This window comes from Enhydra lutris, unplaced genomic scaffold (genome assembly GCF_002288905.1).
Source record: "Enhydra lutris kenyoni isolate GAN:26980312 unplaced genomic scaffold, ASM228890v2 scaffoldscaffold8, whole genome shotgun sequence".
NCBI classification, from domain to species: Eukaryota; Metazoa; Chordata; class Mammalia; order Carnivora; family Mustelidae; genus Enhydra; species Enhydra lutris.
The window spans coordinates 43,647,003-43,664,043 of NW_019154092.1; the positions used below are offsets into that span (position 1 = coordinate 43,647,003).

The 17,041-nt window shown below is 40.0% G+C and overlaps 1 protein-coding gene and 1 pseudogene across 3 annotated transcripts in view; both read left to right on the forward strand.

Annotated features, from left to right (window-relative positions):
* LOC111142448 (G2/mitotic-specific cyclin-B1-like) overlaps positions 1-2,849 on the forward strand; it is a 34,224-nt gene extending 31,375 nt beyond the window's left edge. The window contains exons 2-3 of one of the 3 annotated variants that reach the window (XM_022495600.1): positions 1,303-2,508; positions 2,620-2,849. In XM_022495600.1, the coding sequence (XP_022351308.1) occupies positions 1,457-2,508; positions 2,620-2,728 (1,161 nt within the window). In that variant the 5' untranslated portion in view covers positions 1,303-1,456 and the 3' untranslated portion in view covers positions 2,729-2,849. Of the gene's footprint in view, positions 1-1,302 lie in introns of all 3 variants that reach the window. The other 2 variants (XM_022495598.1, XM_022495597.1) reach the window with 2 other exon arrangements.
* The window catches only part of LOC111142449, a 66,083-nt pseudogene that overhangs the window by 31,349 nt on the left and 17,693 nt on the right, over positions 1-17,041 (forward strand).

Sequence of the window (17,041 nt, forward strand, 5' to 3'; positions counted from 1 at the left end):
CATGAAAACTTCAAGTCTTCTATAATACTGATTAAGAATAATTTAAATCATTCATATTTTAGTGGGAAACATCAGTGGCTATGAGTTAATCAATTTCAAATTGATTTTATTTGTGTAAAATCGGCATTTTAGAAGGTGAATTTATTGCTCACAGTTACGTTTTCCAATGTGGAATTATTGCAATATTAGTAGTAAATGCACTCTGATTGAATCTCTACCATTAATCAAATATTCCCAAATTGAACTCCTCATAATGTCTTATAAGATTAAAAAAAAGGACCCAGAGGATATTGGCTGCTTTTCAAGGCCTCAACCAAGGATGAGGAAATGGTGATTCTAGAGGACATTTGCTACTTTTTTTTTTTTTTTTTTTTTGGCTGCCTGGAGTCTGAAACCCCATTTATGTTGGAGTAATTCCCCACCTGATGAGTGGGGGAGGAGGTAGAATCCTTTAACTAGAGAAGGTGCAGGGCAACAAGCTGAAAGGCCACATGTGTCCCTAGTCTCCCCTGGAGCTAGAGTGGGTGTGTGGCTGAGGTTCAGTCAATCAGACACCCCACCCCAGACTTTGAATTGTTGCTAGTGAAGCACAGAAGGAGGCAGTGGAGAATCCATTCTGGCCGCAGAGATCAAAATGGTGGGAGCAGCTCCAGGTGTAAGGCTGGTAGAGAGGCAGGACAAGGCGGCTTCAGGGTTCTTTAGCTGTTGCAAAGTCAGTTGCTCTAAGTAGGATGACCATACATCCCATGTTGCCTAGGACAGCCCCAGTTTATGCCTGGGAACCTCCTCATGCTCCCACCAGCAAATATACTAGCCTACTCACAGTTTACCCATTTACTTAACCCTCTTTCCATTTATAGTGGACTGTCTATATGCTTAGTCCAGACCCTTCACATGTGCACTGGATCCCACCCCCTTACCCCAATTCGAAGCTATTGCTTCTTTGATTACGCCCACTTGCTCCAGTAGCATCAAACATTTTCCCTCTGGTGGATCACTCCTGCCCTTTTTGGCTTGTGCTTTCTGCTTTAACATGGAGGGGCCAAAATGATGGCGTGTGTGTGTATGTGTAGGCGAGAGCTATCTATGAATCTTAGTATTAATTCTCCAAGGCCTTAACTGTAAAATCAATTGAAATCAACAGATATTTATTTATAATCTATCAAATGCATATATATTTAGTAAGGAGTAATGAGGCTTTAAAACAATCTAGGTGCTTATCCTAGTCCTAGATTATCAAAAGAAGTTGAGATATAAAAGACTTTTACTCGCTATCTGCATAGCTATGTCTGTCCCTGCCAGGCTAAGTAACCAATTTTGGATTAAAAAATAGTTAAGTGCCGGCGTGCCGCGGAGGAACGGCTGTTGAGCTGTGCGGGGTTCAGGTCCCCAGCTGGTTGGTGACTCCCGTGCTCTGCTTCTCCCCACTGAGCTGCTGCCTGGTGAAGAAGAAGCCATGGCACTCCGGGTCACCAGGAACGCAAAAGTTAATGTGGAAAATAAGGCGAAGATCAGCATGGCAGGCGCAAAGCGCGTGCCTCTGGCCACGACTGCGGCCTCCAAGCCCGGGCTGAGGCCGAGAACAGCCCTCGGAGACATTGGTAACAAAGTCAGCGAACAACCACAGGCCAAATTGCCTCTGAAAAAGGAAGCAAAAACTTTGGTGCCTGGAAAAGTTATTGCTAAAAAACTACCTAAACCTCTGGAGAAGGCACCCGAGCCTGTGCCAGAACCTGAGCCAGAACCGGAGCCCGTTAAAGAAGAAAAACTTTTGCCTGAGCCTATTTTGGTTGATACTCCCTCTCCAAGCCCAATGGAAACATCTGGATGTGCCCCTGCAGAAGAATATCTGGGTCAGGCATTCTCTGATGTAATTCTTGCAGTGAATGATGTGGATGCCGAAGATGGAGCTGATCCAAACCTTTGTAGTGAATATGTGAAAGATATTTATGCTTATCTGAGACAACTTGAGGAAGAGCAAGCCATCAGACCAAAATACCTACTGGGTCGTGAAGTCACTGGAAACATGAGAGCTATCCTTATTGACTGGCTAGTTCAGGTTCAGATGAAGTTCAGGTTACTTCGGGAGACCATGTACATGACTGTTTCCATTATTGATCGGTTCATGCAGAATAATTGTGTGCCCAAGAAGCTGCTGCAGCTGGTTGGCGTCACTGCCATGTTTATTGCAAGCAAATATGAAGAAATGTACCCTCCAGAGACCGGTGACTTTGCCTTTGTGACTGACAACACTTACGCTAAGCACCAAATCAGACAGATGGAAGTGAAGATTCTGAGATCTTTAAATTTTGGTCTGGGCCGCCCTCTACCCCCGCATTTCCTTCGGAGAGCATCTAAGATCGGAGAGGTTGATGTTGAGCAACATACTTTGGCCAAATACCTGATGGAACTAACTATGGTGGACTACGATATGGTGCACTTTCCTCCTTCTCAGATTGCAGCAGGAGCCTTTTGCTTAGCACTGAAAATTCTTCATAACGGTGAGTGGACACCAACTCTACAGCATTATCTATCATACACTGAAGAATCCCTTCTAAGTGTTATGCAACACCTGGCTAAGAATATAGTCATGGTGAATCGTGGGCTTACAAAGCACATGACCGTCAAGAACAAGTATGCTACATCTAAGCATGCGAAGATCAGCACGCTGGCACAGCTAAATTCTGCACTAGTTCAAGATTTAGCCAAGGCTGTGGCAAAGGTGTAACTTGTAAACATGAGTTGGAGTACTATAATAACTGCAAATAAAATTGGCACCATGTGCCATCTGTACATACTATATGTTACCTTTACTGACTTTTAATAAAGTTTGTGGTCCTTTTTACTTATACCTTAACTCATTTGAATGTCACTACTTTCCTACTTGAGGATAACCTAAAAGTTGTGTTAAAGGTATGGTGGGGAGTATAAAAAGTGCTTTCAGTTTATTGAGACCCAACTTACATATATAATTGTCATTCGTGTGGTTCTTGTTTTATGTATTTGGCTTTCACTTTTTTAATATGGATTACTTTGGTCATGAAGGCATTTAAAGCCCTTCTGTAGGGCATACGTACAGCCCTGTAAGCCCTGTCGTCTTGGAGAATATGCAGCCTCTTTCGGCTTAAAAGCCTGCCACCTCACCTTTAGACACTCCCCTCCCTGTTTTCTGTTTCTTCTGGTGGCTGCTGCCATAATTCCAAGAAGTTTTTATTTCTCCCACTATTTCTTAAATTATCAACTTTAATATCATTTTTTTCACCTGCAGAAATCAGAACTTTGTATTTTAAACATACTTTTTCATTGTTGATCAAATAAAAGTAGATCCTCAAAACATAAAAAAAAAAATAGTTAAGTTCCATAAGAACTATCTCTGTCTTTGAATTCATTTGCGGGTATCATGCGTGAAATGCTAAAAATAAAGGACACAACCTGGGGAGACAGCCCTACCTGAATGGCTAGGACTTGGGGTTAGAAAAGTCTGGTTCTCCTGGAGAAGTAGAGCTTCTCCCGGCCAGTCCTAAGTGGAGTCAGTGCTAAGCTGTGGGTGGTTTTGATCGAAGGGCTGTGGTCTGGTTAAAATTGTTCTGCATGCTAGGCAGACCTCAGCTTTGTTAGAAGCAGCCATTGGTCCTCCAAAGTGGCTGCACCATTTTACACTCCCACAAGCAAAGTAAGAGGGTTCCACTTACTCCCCCTCCTTGTCAGCACTTACATTGTCAGTCTAGGATTTTAGCCATTCTGATGGATATGGAGCAGTGTCTTATGTGGTTTTAATTTGCAATCCCCTGGTTAGTGGTAATACTGAGCACCTTTTCATAGGTTTAATGGTCATTTGTATCGCTTCTTCTGTGAAATGCCTGCTAAAATCTTTTGCCTACTTTGTATTGAGTTGTTTGTCTTATTATTATTGATTTGGAGGGTCCTTTATATATTCCGGATACAAGTCCTTCACCATGTGTAAGCCAGGAATACTTCTGAATGCAAATAACAGATCTTGGGGGTGCCCGGGTAGCTCAGTCACCCAGTTAAGTGTTTGACTCTTGATTTCAGCTCAGGGTCATGAGTTCAAACCCTGCATTGGGCTCCATGCTGGGCATAGAACCTACTTAAAAAATTAAAATAAATAAAATAATAAAATAAAATAAACAGAATGTGACTAGTGGTGACTCCAGCAATAGCAACATCGGTTACCTGGTAGAAGGTCTAGAGTCAGGCAATCTGTGGCTTACTAAGCAGATCTGCCATCCTTAGCAGGTTGGCTCTTCATACCTGTGCTTGCAACATCATGGTTGCAAGAGGGCTCTCATTGCTTCAGGCACTATGCCTGCCCGGAAAGGTAAGGAGCAGAGGGGGCATCCAGGGAGGCGATAGGAAGTGGTCCTTGTATGATGCTCCTCCTTTCAATGGAGATAAAATTACTTCTCAGAAGTGCTCTCAAACACCCTTTTATTTCTATCATTCTAATTCTTTTAGTTTCTTATTGGCCAGAGTTAGGTGTCCTACGTACATACAACAGGGAGGCTGGGAAGATGAGCATTAGGCAATGGGTCACTACCCTACAGCCATGCCTGGATCAGTCAGTCGTGGTTGGTGCACTGGGGCTGGGCACACTGCAGGAACACAGACACTATAAGTCAGAAGAGAGGGATAGCTGCTGGGTAGGCACCTGACGTGTCAATATTAAAACACCCAAAGCTCTATGTTCCTCTCTGCTGTGGTGGGGAGGGTGTCTGGAAAATTCTGAGAGGCCGTGGTAAACTTATGGACAACATAAATTCAGGAAAAAAAAATAGAAAACCAACTCTTTTTTTTTTAATTTAAATGCATAAAACAACAAGAACACAAACTCTCATTAAATACCTGATCTCAGAAAAGCCCTACTGGCTTGAAGACCTGAATCGAGTTGTTAGTTGTGGTCACATTTTATTGCTGCAACAGGAAGACTGGATTCCTGACTACATTGTTTAGGGAACAAGGCCTGAGTCTACTGAGTGCTGAGGACAAGTGAGTGTTAAGGGGCCGTGCCTCTGAGGGGTCTCCTCTGAAAGTTGAGCCTGAGGCAAGGATGTTTTAGGAAGTATATTTGGGAAGCGATCCCAGGAAGGAGTGAGGTGCTGGGGAGAGTGCACTGAAGGGGGGAAGGCAATGCAAACGCAACAATAAACAAACATGGGTCGTTTCTGTGGGCACCTGGGCTTGATTCGCTGGGAGCCTCTGAGGAACTGCATAGAACACATGCTGAATTATTCTGTATGTGCGGCCCTTGAGCTGATTACTTTGGTGTCCCCATGACTGTGTTACTTATACAAATTTATGCCCCCCTCCCTGGTTTCTGAATCAGAATGTCTGGAGGGGAGGGGCCCAGGATATTATACTAACGAGCTCTTCAGGTGACTGTGCACATTCACATTTGAGAACCAGAGGTCTGCTCTCCGGACAGCTCATTTATCCGTCGTCTCACATCCCTAGTGATAAACCCTGAGGAGAAGGGAGCTGGGGGAGATTGGAGGGGAGACAAACCATGAGAGACTGTGGACTCTGAAAATCAATTTGAGGGTTTTGGAGGGGAGGGGGTGGAGGATGGGTGAGCCTGGTGGTGGGTATTATTAAGGAGGGCACGTATTGCATGGAGCACTGGGTGTGGTGCATAAAAGGAATATTCTGGAACACTGAAAATAAATTAAACAAATAAATAAAAATTGGGGAAAAAAAAACCAACCTGAGGGGTTAACTCCCTTCTACCTTAAGATTGCTCCTGCACCCAGGCCTCTCTCACCACGGTCAGACAAGCCCATGGTAGAAAGCAAAAGGTTTTCAGTATAGTGGAGGCAGGGTCTGTCCAGGGACATTGACAGCGTGCTAGTTTCCAGCAACAGCTGGAGAAAAGGGGGCCAAAAGATTGTGGCCCAAGAGACATCTGATCCAAGAGAGAATAAGAACAGGCCAGTTTAGATTAGGCTCTTTCAAGACCTGAACTTTATGGAGGAGACCAGAAAATCACTTTCCAAGGCATTAAGCTCTTTATAAAGGGCCTTAAGCTCCTAGAAGGAAATATACCGCATAATTGCATAGGACTTTAGTGTACAGAAAACATTAATAGGACACATGAGAAACAGTAGCTATTTGTGCTGTAGTATATCCTCGAGGCAGGTAGAGTATTTCTATCTGTTGAAAGTGGCCTCAGCGGTGTCTCCCTATTGGGATCAAGTTAAAGAAAATGCATTTTTCAATTTATTGGGGAAGAGATTCATCTAAACAGAAGGTATTCATCAGCCTTCCTTTGATTTCTTTGGGAATTTAATTCTGTGTAGATTTCTAATTTCTTTGATCTCAGGAGAACGACTTCTATACCAGCCACTGGTTCCCCTCCAGTTTTCTCCTTTCTCCCTGGACCCTACAAATGTCACTGGTGGTCATGATCTGATTTAGATTATTTGAAGACAGGAGAAAAATAGCTTGTCGAGACTAGAATTAATGTGGGCTTGGTGGGGCAGGGATGATTAATTGGAGCTTGGAGTCCTTTGTAAGTGATGTTTGATTCAATACAAGACACCTCAGATTTTGATTCAGAAATACCAATAAGCTGGAGAGGCTGTAAGGTGAGCTGGAAAGATATAGAGAGAGAACATATCTGTAGGCTTTTTCTGCTATGGGTGGGAGGTACTTTAAAACTCAATTTAAAAAATGATAGCCATTGCAATTTGGAATTTCAGAGTTCATGTATGTAGAGATTTCCCTGGGGGAAAATGGTCAACTTTTCCCTTATTTTCACTGCTGTAGGGCTTCCATTCCAGTGCACCTCTCCTAAACACCAGGTGTCTCTGGTGATGACACTTGGTGCATTTCTATTGGTGGCTCCTGAAAGAGTTCCCTGCACAGCTCATGGCAGGAGCTGACTTAGGGTCTAATAAGAGTGATAGTGATTTTCCAGCTTCCTTTGAAAGAACAGATGGAACAAGTAATTCTCCATTGAAGGAAAACTCTTAGAGTCATCATCCTAAAATGTACCTTTTCTCATGTTCCCACTCAGTTCTAGAATCTACATCTCTCATAGAATGGCCCAGATGCCAGCCTAGGCCTCTGCCCTCAGGATATAGCCAAAATGAAATCCAAACTTTGCACATTATAGGGGCCCAATAATGCCCATGTTCTTTGAGCTGACACAGAGGATGGGACTGTCACATCAGATTCACACCAATCAGAAAGTCTCACCCAGTATTCAGCTGTGTTAATTTGTTCCTAGGATACAGGCAATTAAGAGGTAAGAGAGCTCTGGGGCATCAAGAGTGGTTCCCCAGGTCCTTCCTGGGGAAGGCTGGAGAAGTCTCTCTGGCCCAAAATAGATAAGGTCTCCAAGTGCGATCTCCATTTTTCTCTGTAGAGAATGGCACAGATCAAGTGCCAATCTCTAGGGGCCAGACTTCACACCCAGGTTCTGCCTAGTATTGGTGATCCTTAGCCAAGACATCCTGCTAAGGACATTTCAGAGATGAAATCTCTTTCCCAGCTGTTTGTCGAGTTTTGAACTTCTCTTTAGGAGGCCCTTAGATCTGCTACTGTGTCCCTTCTCTGGCTGGCCTCCTTGAAGTGGTCGACATGACTTAGAACTATAGTCGGAGATGAGTATCATCCTTTTTGTTCCATTTATCACAATGGAGGAAAGTCAATTTTCAGATGGACCATTCATTCTCAAATGAAACAAACAGGGACATACAGGGGAAACATTCGAAACAAGAAGACAGGTTTGCAAAATGCAGTTTTCTGGAATTGCCTCTTGCTTCTCACTTTCAGGCTCCCGGGCTCTTTTACCTCTCCAGTCCTCACCTAAGAAACAGAGTTCACCACCTCTAAACTCCAAGGCTGTCTTCCTCCATAGCGCCGTCTTGCCTCCATATTCATGGATCCATCAAATGGCCTGCAGGTCTAATAGTGTGGGTTCTGCTCTCTGGGCCCCTCAATGCCTTAGAGTCAAGGGAGCAGAGTCTCCCACCCTGCTGTCATTTGTCTAGGGCTATGTGGCCACTAGGAAGTTGTATTTCTAAGGAGCAATCCTCTTTCTCTATCTATGGGAAATCTGTTGAGATTGAAACAATGAATGACCTCAACATTCCAATGCCACATTCCCTGTATACAGGGAATCCCTTAGAACCTAAAGAGGCCCAACAGTTTTATGCTAAAATAAAAATCAAACACCCAGAGCTACTGTGGGAAAGACTTTATCTGGAGATCCAAACATTATATTCTCTGAGTAATAAAATTATTCTAAAAGAATTAGAAATTATTTTCTCTGTTTTAAATCATACCATTGCCATAACTCATGATTCATTTTATAGTCTAGTCCCCCAGACTGTGATTGATCACTCTATGATTCCACAGTTGTTCAATCTGACAGATATTTTGGTGGGCAAATGCTCTTTTTGAATATAATCATGAAAATATAATTTATCCTTCTCATTCCTTAGTTTTGCACAAAAAGTCAATTGCAAAACTGGACTGGATCTCAGCTCTGCTTGGTTCCAAGTTTGGCTTAAAGTTTAGTTAAAATGTTACCTGGAGAGACCCATACCAGCAGTAATAATTAACAACTATCCCAGATACTTCGGAGAGGGTTAATAAGTCTTACCAATCACTTACTCCCCAGTGTGAATTAATGTATTTTATCCTTTCTTTATGGTGGGTTTGAAGGAAGAAAGGACAGTGACTGAAGACCATTAACCTGACTATCGCCTTCTTGATGTTGTCATCACTACTTATCATGATGCCTTCCATTTACAATCACATTCCAAAAATAAAACTTCATGAGCCCCTCAAAATATTATTGATGTAGCTTAAAGACTTCTCTCTTTCCCTTAGTAGGTTAAGAAAGCAGCTTTTCCCCTTTTGAATTCATGACAGAGGGTGATGAAGACATGAATTCTGATTTCTTCCCAGCATCTCAACCTGGGAATAGGATTTCTAGAAATGTGTTGTTTTTATATAGATCCCAGCAGATCAAAATATTTTTCAGATCTCATAGATTATAGTAGAACATGATTTTTATGTTGAGAATTTCCTGTAACTACTTGAGGCTAGGTCTGTTCTGGGAGACCCACAGCTTGGCCTCCCAGGGGGACATGCAAGGGAAAACACCAATAGTGAGAGTCCCAGACACTCCTGAGCACAGGCCCCAAGATGCCCAGCCCATAAAAGTATCAGGAACCCTAAATCCTATTGGCAAAATTTCATCATTGTCTATTCAATTCCTGGTGGGACAGAAGGGAGGACCTCGGTCATCAGGAAATAAGGAGAATTCTGTCTTGAAAAACACTGATGGGGTAAGACATTTCTGCAGAGACCCCAGATGATAAATTGTGCTGAATTTGCAGCCAGGATCCAGTCCCATTCATTTCCTGGTCAACCACAACCAGGAATCAATCTGTTAGGGGTGATTCCATAGATTATAGGCTGGGTGGGTGGGACTGCACATGAGCAAGGAACAGAGCTATACTTCTGCTGGCTGATGTCTGTGATGAATGCATGAGGTCTAAAGGCAGACTAGGGAAAAGAAGGTGATAATGGGAGGGATATTTGCACCTTTCTGGGCCTGCTCCAGGAAGCTTCTCTCTTCCGGTTCCCAAGGAGAAACCACCAGCACCTCAGTTAATACTTATATTCTACAATAACTTGAATATAAACAGAAAAATTGCTTGTATGCCACTTTTTGTTTAACCTCTTGGCAAACACAACATTCTGTTTTTAAACATCATTTGTAATAATTAGGTGAGTCTCCAGAAGTTTTGTTTCCAAACTCAGGGATTCTCTCAAAAATATTCACTAATTTTGAACTTCTGAAAGTTTAGTTCCAAGAAAAAAGTGAACATACTAGGGATCAGGGTGGGGGGGGGTGGGAATGGAAAAAAGAGGGACAAAAAATAGGTGAAAAGGATTAAGAGGTGCAAACTTCCAGTTATAAGTAAGTCCTGGAGATGAAAATTATAGCATAGGGGATATAGTCAATAATATTGGGGTAACTTTATAATGTGGTGGATGGAAACTATATGTCTGATGAGATTTTTGTGATGTATGTAATTTTTGAGTCATGATGTATACCTGAAACTCATATAATAATATTGTATATCAACTATAACAAAAAAGTTAAAATTTTTTTAGAAGGACAGTAACATTAAATGCAAGATCACTAACATGGATCCTATTATAAGGGTGTATTTTTATTCTCAATGACTCTCAGGAGGCAGTATTTACAGGGAAAAAGAATTCTGGGCTCTAAGTCTATTGGTTGTGTCATACCTTCCTAACCAGCTGTGTGATCATCTTACCTGAGTCTTAACTTCTTTATTTGTGAAAGATGGAACTGGACTGTAGGGTCACAGGAACCCCCTTCTTTTCTCACATAGTAAAAATCCAGATAATTCATTTTACTTTGGATTTTTAAATAACAACATACATTTTGAAAAGGTATTATGTTTAATTTAGTTTAACTTTAAGAAAAATACTTAGTTGTATTTAGTCCATTAATTTAATTTCAGTTGAGCAAAACTTCTTAGCTAGGGTATGTCCTTTTGGTTTCACATAACCCTTGACTTGGATAGTATCTGATTAGGCATGATACTTCACCAGGTGAATTAGGGTGCACCTGTTGGAGTCATTAGGCACTTAGGGTTCCCTTCAAACAAGCCAGAAGTCTAGTCTGTTCTCTCATGCAAACCTTTGGTGGATTGGCTCTGGTGTTATGTATCAACTTCTAGAGTTCACCTCCTGTGACACTGAAGGCAAGGACAACAAGACATCTGTCATTCTTTCCCATTTACTGACTTAACCTGTGATGACACTGGAACAGAACCAAGGCATATCTTTCCAGAGGACATGTACCATATTGGAAGATAAATCAGCAGATTAGCTTTGTGGCATGTACGTCTCCTAGAGGAGAAAACATTGCCCTCTTTTCTTCCATGATACCATTTACCAATGACAAAAAGCCAGGCAGGCTTTGTGAATGAGGGGGGTCCTCGGGATCCATTAGAGGAGAGAGACCTTGGCTGGAAGTTAGATCAGATCCGTTGTCCTAATTGATGGGGCAACTTGAAAAACTCCCTTCTTATGCCTGAGCCCAAGGTGGTGTGTTTGTTTTCCCATCAAATAGATGAGTAAGTTAAGAGAGTTTCAACATTTTCCTAACTAGAATTTTCCTAAGAGTGTTACACTTGAAGAGTTGCGGGAAATGGTGTATGAAACAATGTTTAACAAAGCTTTTTTTTTTTTTTTTTCCTGTTTACTGCTAGTCTCTACTATGAAGATGTGCTTTTGATCCTCTAATAAGGGAATTAAAATGAAGCTTTCCTCAAATTTATTTGAAAATGACTTTTTTTTTGTTTTTTTTGAGAAGCATCTTATGACATTAGTGTTCACCAAACTTCTTTCAGCTTTATGAATGTCATCATGAAACAGTGAACTAATTATTTTAGAAGAAGGGTAGGAACGCCCATTAAACCCAATACCCTTAAGGCCTCAATGAAGATCTACGTTTTGGGGGGAAGCTATTCTGCAGTTCACTGTTTTCCAACAGGAAACTTCTACTCCTCTCAATGGAGAGAATATTGTCTATGACCCACTAAAAAGAGAATTATCAAAGTGCTTCCAAATAATTTGATGCAAGTTTCCTTGATTTTTATTGGTTCTCTCACTTCCATATGACGATTTTTCCCTCCATTTTCTGAACTACTACCTAATGTTAAAGTCAAAACATGAAAATCTGAACATATGAAAAATTAAAAATGAGAGAAAAGATATTCATACAATGGAATATTCTTCATTTTAAAAAAATGGTCCTTCCCGAGTTTATTTTAAAGAGAAAGAAAGTTGCAGACCCTGAAGGAAATTCAACAATCTCATACTTCTCTCTAAGATCTATAATATTTATTAGTTTTTTCGTAACCTTAACATTTAAAATTACTTTTTTGATGCCTCTGTTTACACTTCAATTGAGATCTTGATTCCCTTCCCTAACCCCACTGGACACCAGTGAGCTGATCTAGCATCTCTAACCTTAGAAATGACACACCTCCTCTTTCACTCTGCTAGTGGCCCCCTCCTGAGACACCCTGCTGGTCAGAGAGGATTTACCCACCAGCAGGGGACCACTGGTTAATGATAGACAAGTTCCCAGTTAAAATCTCATTGTCCATTTCTCTAGTCTTGCTTGTAGCTTGGAGACTTATTTATTTACTTTTGGAGATTATCATCCTTCATCAAAAATTAATCTTTAGATATCATTTTTTTTTATCATGCATCTGAAACATATTCTATTCTGTCAGCTGTTCAAATGGCTGAGACTTTTCCTCCCTGGGTTGGGAAAAAGGTTTCTATTTCAGACAGTTACGATGAATCATGATGTACACAAACTTGATTTTAAAGGTGTTTCCTGCCTTGTTAATCCAATCATTATGAAGACAAAGGAACAGTTGGATTGTTGCCATGTTGGCAAAAAGCAGTAGCTTTCTTGTAAGGGTGATTTGCCCGTTCAGGCATAATTAGGCCACTTAAATGCTTATCTTTGTTAGTCAATGGACTGGGAAGTCTTTATCCTTATCATGAATGATGTAGTTGAAAGAAAGTCTCAGCTCTAAATGGAGATGTTCTTTTCAGGGCAAGATAGTTTCTTTATTTTTCTCTTTTCTCTTCTCTCTCTTCTCTTCTCTTCTCTTCTCTTCTCTTCATTTCCATCCTTTCTTTTTCTTTCTTTCTTTCCTTCCTTCCTTCCTTCCTTCCTTCCTTCCTTCCTTCCTTCCTTCTTTCTTTCTTTCGATTTTATGTATTTGAGAGAGAGAGAGTGGGTGGGAGGCAGGGGGAGAGAAAATCTGAAACAGACTCCTTGCTGAGCCGGGAGCCCAACATGGGGCTCAATCCCATGACCAGGAGATCATGACCTGAGCCAAAACCAATTCTGATGCCTAACCAACCCTGCCACTCAGGTGCCCCTGCAAGGTAGTTTCTACTGGGTTGCTGGATATTTTAACCTCTAGACCTAACCAACAGCCTGTTATGTTCCCCTAGAAGATTCACTCTAAAATATTTCTTCCGTCTCTCATTAGGTAGAATTTCATATCCTTGATGATTCTTTTTTGGATGATGGATGGGTAAACAATGCCCTTTTCTAAATTTGTAAATTCAGGGGAGGAGTAGCCGATTAAAAAAATACAAACACCCAACAGTGAATATTCTTTTCCAGAATATCTTATGCTAGCTATATGTAGTATAATGTGAGGAGGAGACCAAGGCATCCATGCATCCCACCAGTGCCCACTCTGTCTGTAGCTCAGGATTGACGGGAGACACAGCTGATGAAAGATGGGTATGTTCGGGTGATTTCTCCCATGACAGTGAAGCATAATGACCTGTTCTTAGGGGAGCAGGGGATTCCAACTCCGGCCCAGGCTCTGTTTCTCAAACCAAGTCTGTGATCATGTGGATCAGTCAACCTTTCCATTTTGTCACAGCAAAATGGGGGATTTATCTCTCCCTTGCTTGGATACACAGAGTATTGGAGGGTATTCTACTGAGGTAATGAGTTTGAAAATTACAGATTCTGATGATTAATATGAGCAAGGGGCATGATTTTTTCTTTGTTTCTTTTATATTCTGCTTGACTTATGTGGGAAGAACACAGCTATTAGAATTGGACGCACCTGAATTTGAACTCTAGTTTTGCTAATTACTCAGCTTCCTCATCTATAAAATAGAGATAGTGATTTTTCTCGTGGGGTTATCTTAAAGACTTGACTAATTCTACTACTTGTAATTGAATGATCTTATGATAAGGAATCTTTTCCTAATTTCTTTTCTCTTTTTGTGTGTTTCAGTGGCCAGTGCAGCTCTGCCAACTCTTTCATAGGTCATTTATGGGACTTAGTTGTTGGGTTGTTGCTTTATTAAAAAATGTTGAATCGTGACAGTTCCACATTCCCTGCTGATCCATGTCTTCGCTTTCTAACGTGTAATTACTTCATCATATAATCTTTTTGAAGACATTTTAAGCAATAATTAATAATCCAAGCTTAAGTTAAAATTTATGACTGGTTAAAACCATAATGAGATACCAACAAAATGTAAAACAAACAAACAAAAAAACAGAAAGAAAAAAAAAAAACAAGAAACACCCCCAACCACACATACACACACATTGAAAACCAACCAAACAAACAAACAAAACCAAAAACAAATCTGGCAATATCAAGTTCTGGCAAGTACAGAGGACAACTGGAATTCTTTTACACTGCTGGTGGGAATGGAAATTTGCACAGCCATTTTGGCAATACCTAGGAAAGCTGCCCATGTGCCTACCTCATGACCCATACGTAGATGCGCTTTTGCACCAAAAATGTACAAGGATGTTCTTGGCAGCCTTATTTATAATACCCAGAAATTGGTAATAGAATCAACTGTGGTTATTCATACAGGGGAGTACTATACAACAATAAGGGGGCAGTAGGAAACTTCCCTGGTGTTGGCGATGTTTTACATTTTGATCTTAGAAGTAGTTATATGGAGATATTTATTTTATAAATACCCGAGGCCCTGAGATCATGACCTGAGCCGAAATCAAGAGTTGACACTTAACCAACTGAGCCACCCAGGTGCCCCAATATCAAAGTCAATTTAAAGAATTCAATGCCAGATGGCTGGAAAAATTTTATAGTCCATACTTAAATGACCCATCACAATTTCAGAAATCCTAAATATAGGAAAAATAAAAATGCAATTTACAATTCAGTACTCATGTATTCAAGCATACATATTGTTTTTATTGAGGAATAATTTATAAACAAAAATACATAGCTATTAAGCATACAATCCAATAAATTCAGATACATGTAGACATTAAAATAATTATAATCCTTTTAAATAGAACATTTCCAGCACTACTTCAAGTTTCTTGTGCTTCTTCCCAGTCAATAACCCATGTCTTATTCCCAGAGGAAGCCAACTATTCTTAATTATAGCCCATTAGGTTAGTTGTGCTTGTCTTTGAACATGTTATAAATAGAATAATGTAGCATGTATATACTCTTGTATCTGGTTTCCTCATTTAATATTATATTTTTGATATTTGTCCAAATCATTGAATGTGCCAGTAGTTAATTTTTTATTTTATTAATACACCACTGTTTGTTTTTCCATTTCCCTGTTTTTAGTAGTAGTTGTTTTTTTTTCCTAGTTTGGAGTTATTTATGAGTAAAATTATAGTGAACATTTTTGCACAAAATTTTCTTGAAATATGTATACTAAGAAATGTTTGCTTATCCCCAGGCCATAAAGATAGTTTCTTTTTAAAAGCTTTGTTTTTTCTTTTATGTTTGTGTGTTTGATCTACCTCAAATTAATTTTTATGTATAGTACAAGTTGGGGATCATGGTTCTTCTTTTTCCCCTATGGTTTATCAGTTCCAGCTCAATTTGTTGAAAAACAAAATAAAAGAAAACAAAACTTTTGTTTCTCTATTTGATTACTATGCCATCATCTGTTGAAAATCAACCAAGTCATATGTGTAGTGTACATCTATTTAAGGAATTTTTATTCAGTTCAATTGATCTCTTTACTTACACTTATGTTCACAAATTATTGTTTTAGTTACTATAACTGTGAAATAAGTTAAGTATTGAAATTATATAGTGAGCATTTATTTATTTGTTGTTATCTTTAGATAATACCAATGCATTTTGGACCTCTGTACTGTGGAGATAAACATCTAGTGTCCTAGATGGTAACTTGATACTGTGTTACATGGGAAAAAAAAATCACTCAGATTTCAGAAACCTTTGGTTGTATACCCTTAATTACAGAAGTGTTTATGCTACACAATAAAAATTTTACCACTATCTTTTAAACAGTAGTATATGAGTTTCTTATAGCTCTGTTGACATTTCTGCCCTTACCATGAAGGTGGCTCTGAGTGGTAAATCTGACCCTGTAAATAGTGGCTTTGAGGATACAGTAACTGATGAAGGTGCTTTATTTACATTTTGGTCTCCAGTATACCTTTAGCACACTTGACTGCCCCCAATATCCCCCTTTCTCTCTTCTTCTTTGCTATTTTTTAATGCTTCACATTTGTCTGGGAGGTTTTTATGTGTGTTTGTTTTTGGAAAGGAAGGGTATGTTACAATCTCAGCACAGAGCGAATAAAGATTGGCTGGAAAGTAACTACATGGTCTCATTTCCTTTTCATGAATGATTGGTTGAGATGTGAGAATGTGGCACAATTATGGAATGAAAGGTGACTGCAGGTTACTTTGGAGTTACGTGAAAATTTTTCTGGCTGATAAAAAGAAACTAGAGATTGGGGCAAGATAACAGTTTCTCTACTGTTGTTCTATTGGTCTGTGATACTTGGAACTGTTGCAGCCCTCTTGTGACCATGAGGAAAACTATAAGCTGACTTGTTGAACTAAGCAGAGTGAAGAGAAGAAAGAAATATGAGTCCTCAAAGAAATGAAGGAGCTAAAAACAATGTCCTAATAGATCCCCAGTCTTCTAGTTATGAGATTAAGAAAATTTTGCTCATTGTTCAAACCATTTGAGTTAAGTTTTCCTTATTTGCTTCCTAAAGCGTGCTACCTGTTAAAAGTATTTTGCATTTTAGCACCTCTTTGATGTGCTAAGAACTCATAATAAGAAATTTAAATAAATAAGGCATTATATTGAGAACCATAAGATTAAGGCACAATTTACTGGAGTTTTAGTCATCAAAATGTATTATTCTAAAAGGGAGGGCACTTACTTTTATAATGAAAAGATTGGATCAAGTTGATATTGCTGTGTCTTGAGATACAGTTAATCATGAATCAGGTAACTGCAGATGGATAGAATAGAATGTTGAGAGCAGGAGAAGCAAAACCAACTGTAGATTTTGGGAGAAAGTCCGTAATCATACATTTCCCCAGCTTGAAGAACCACTGGCCTTTAGAGACTTAAGTAAGCCCTAAGCTTTTAAGAGAGGTCGAGTAACTCAAAGAAGGTTGAAAGCAAGGCAAGACCAGACAGT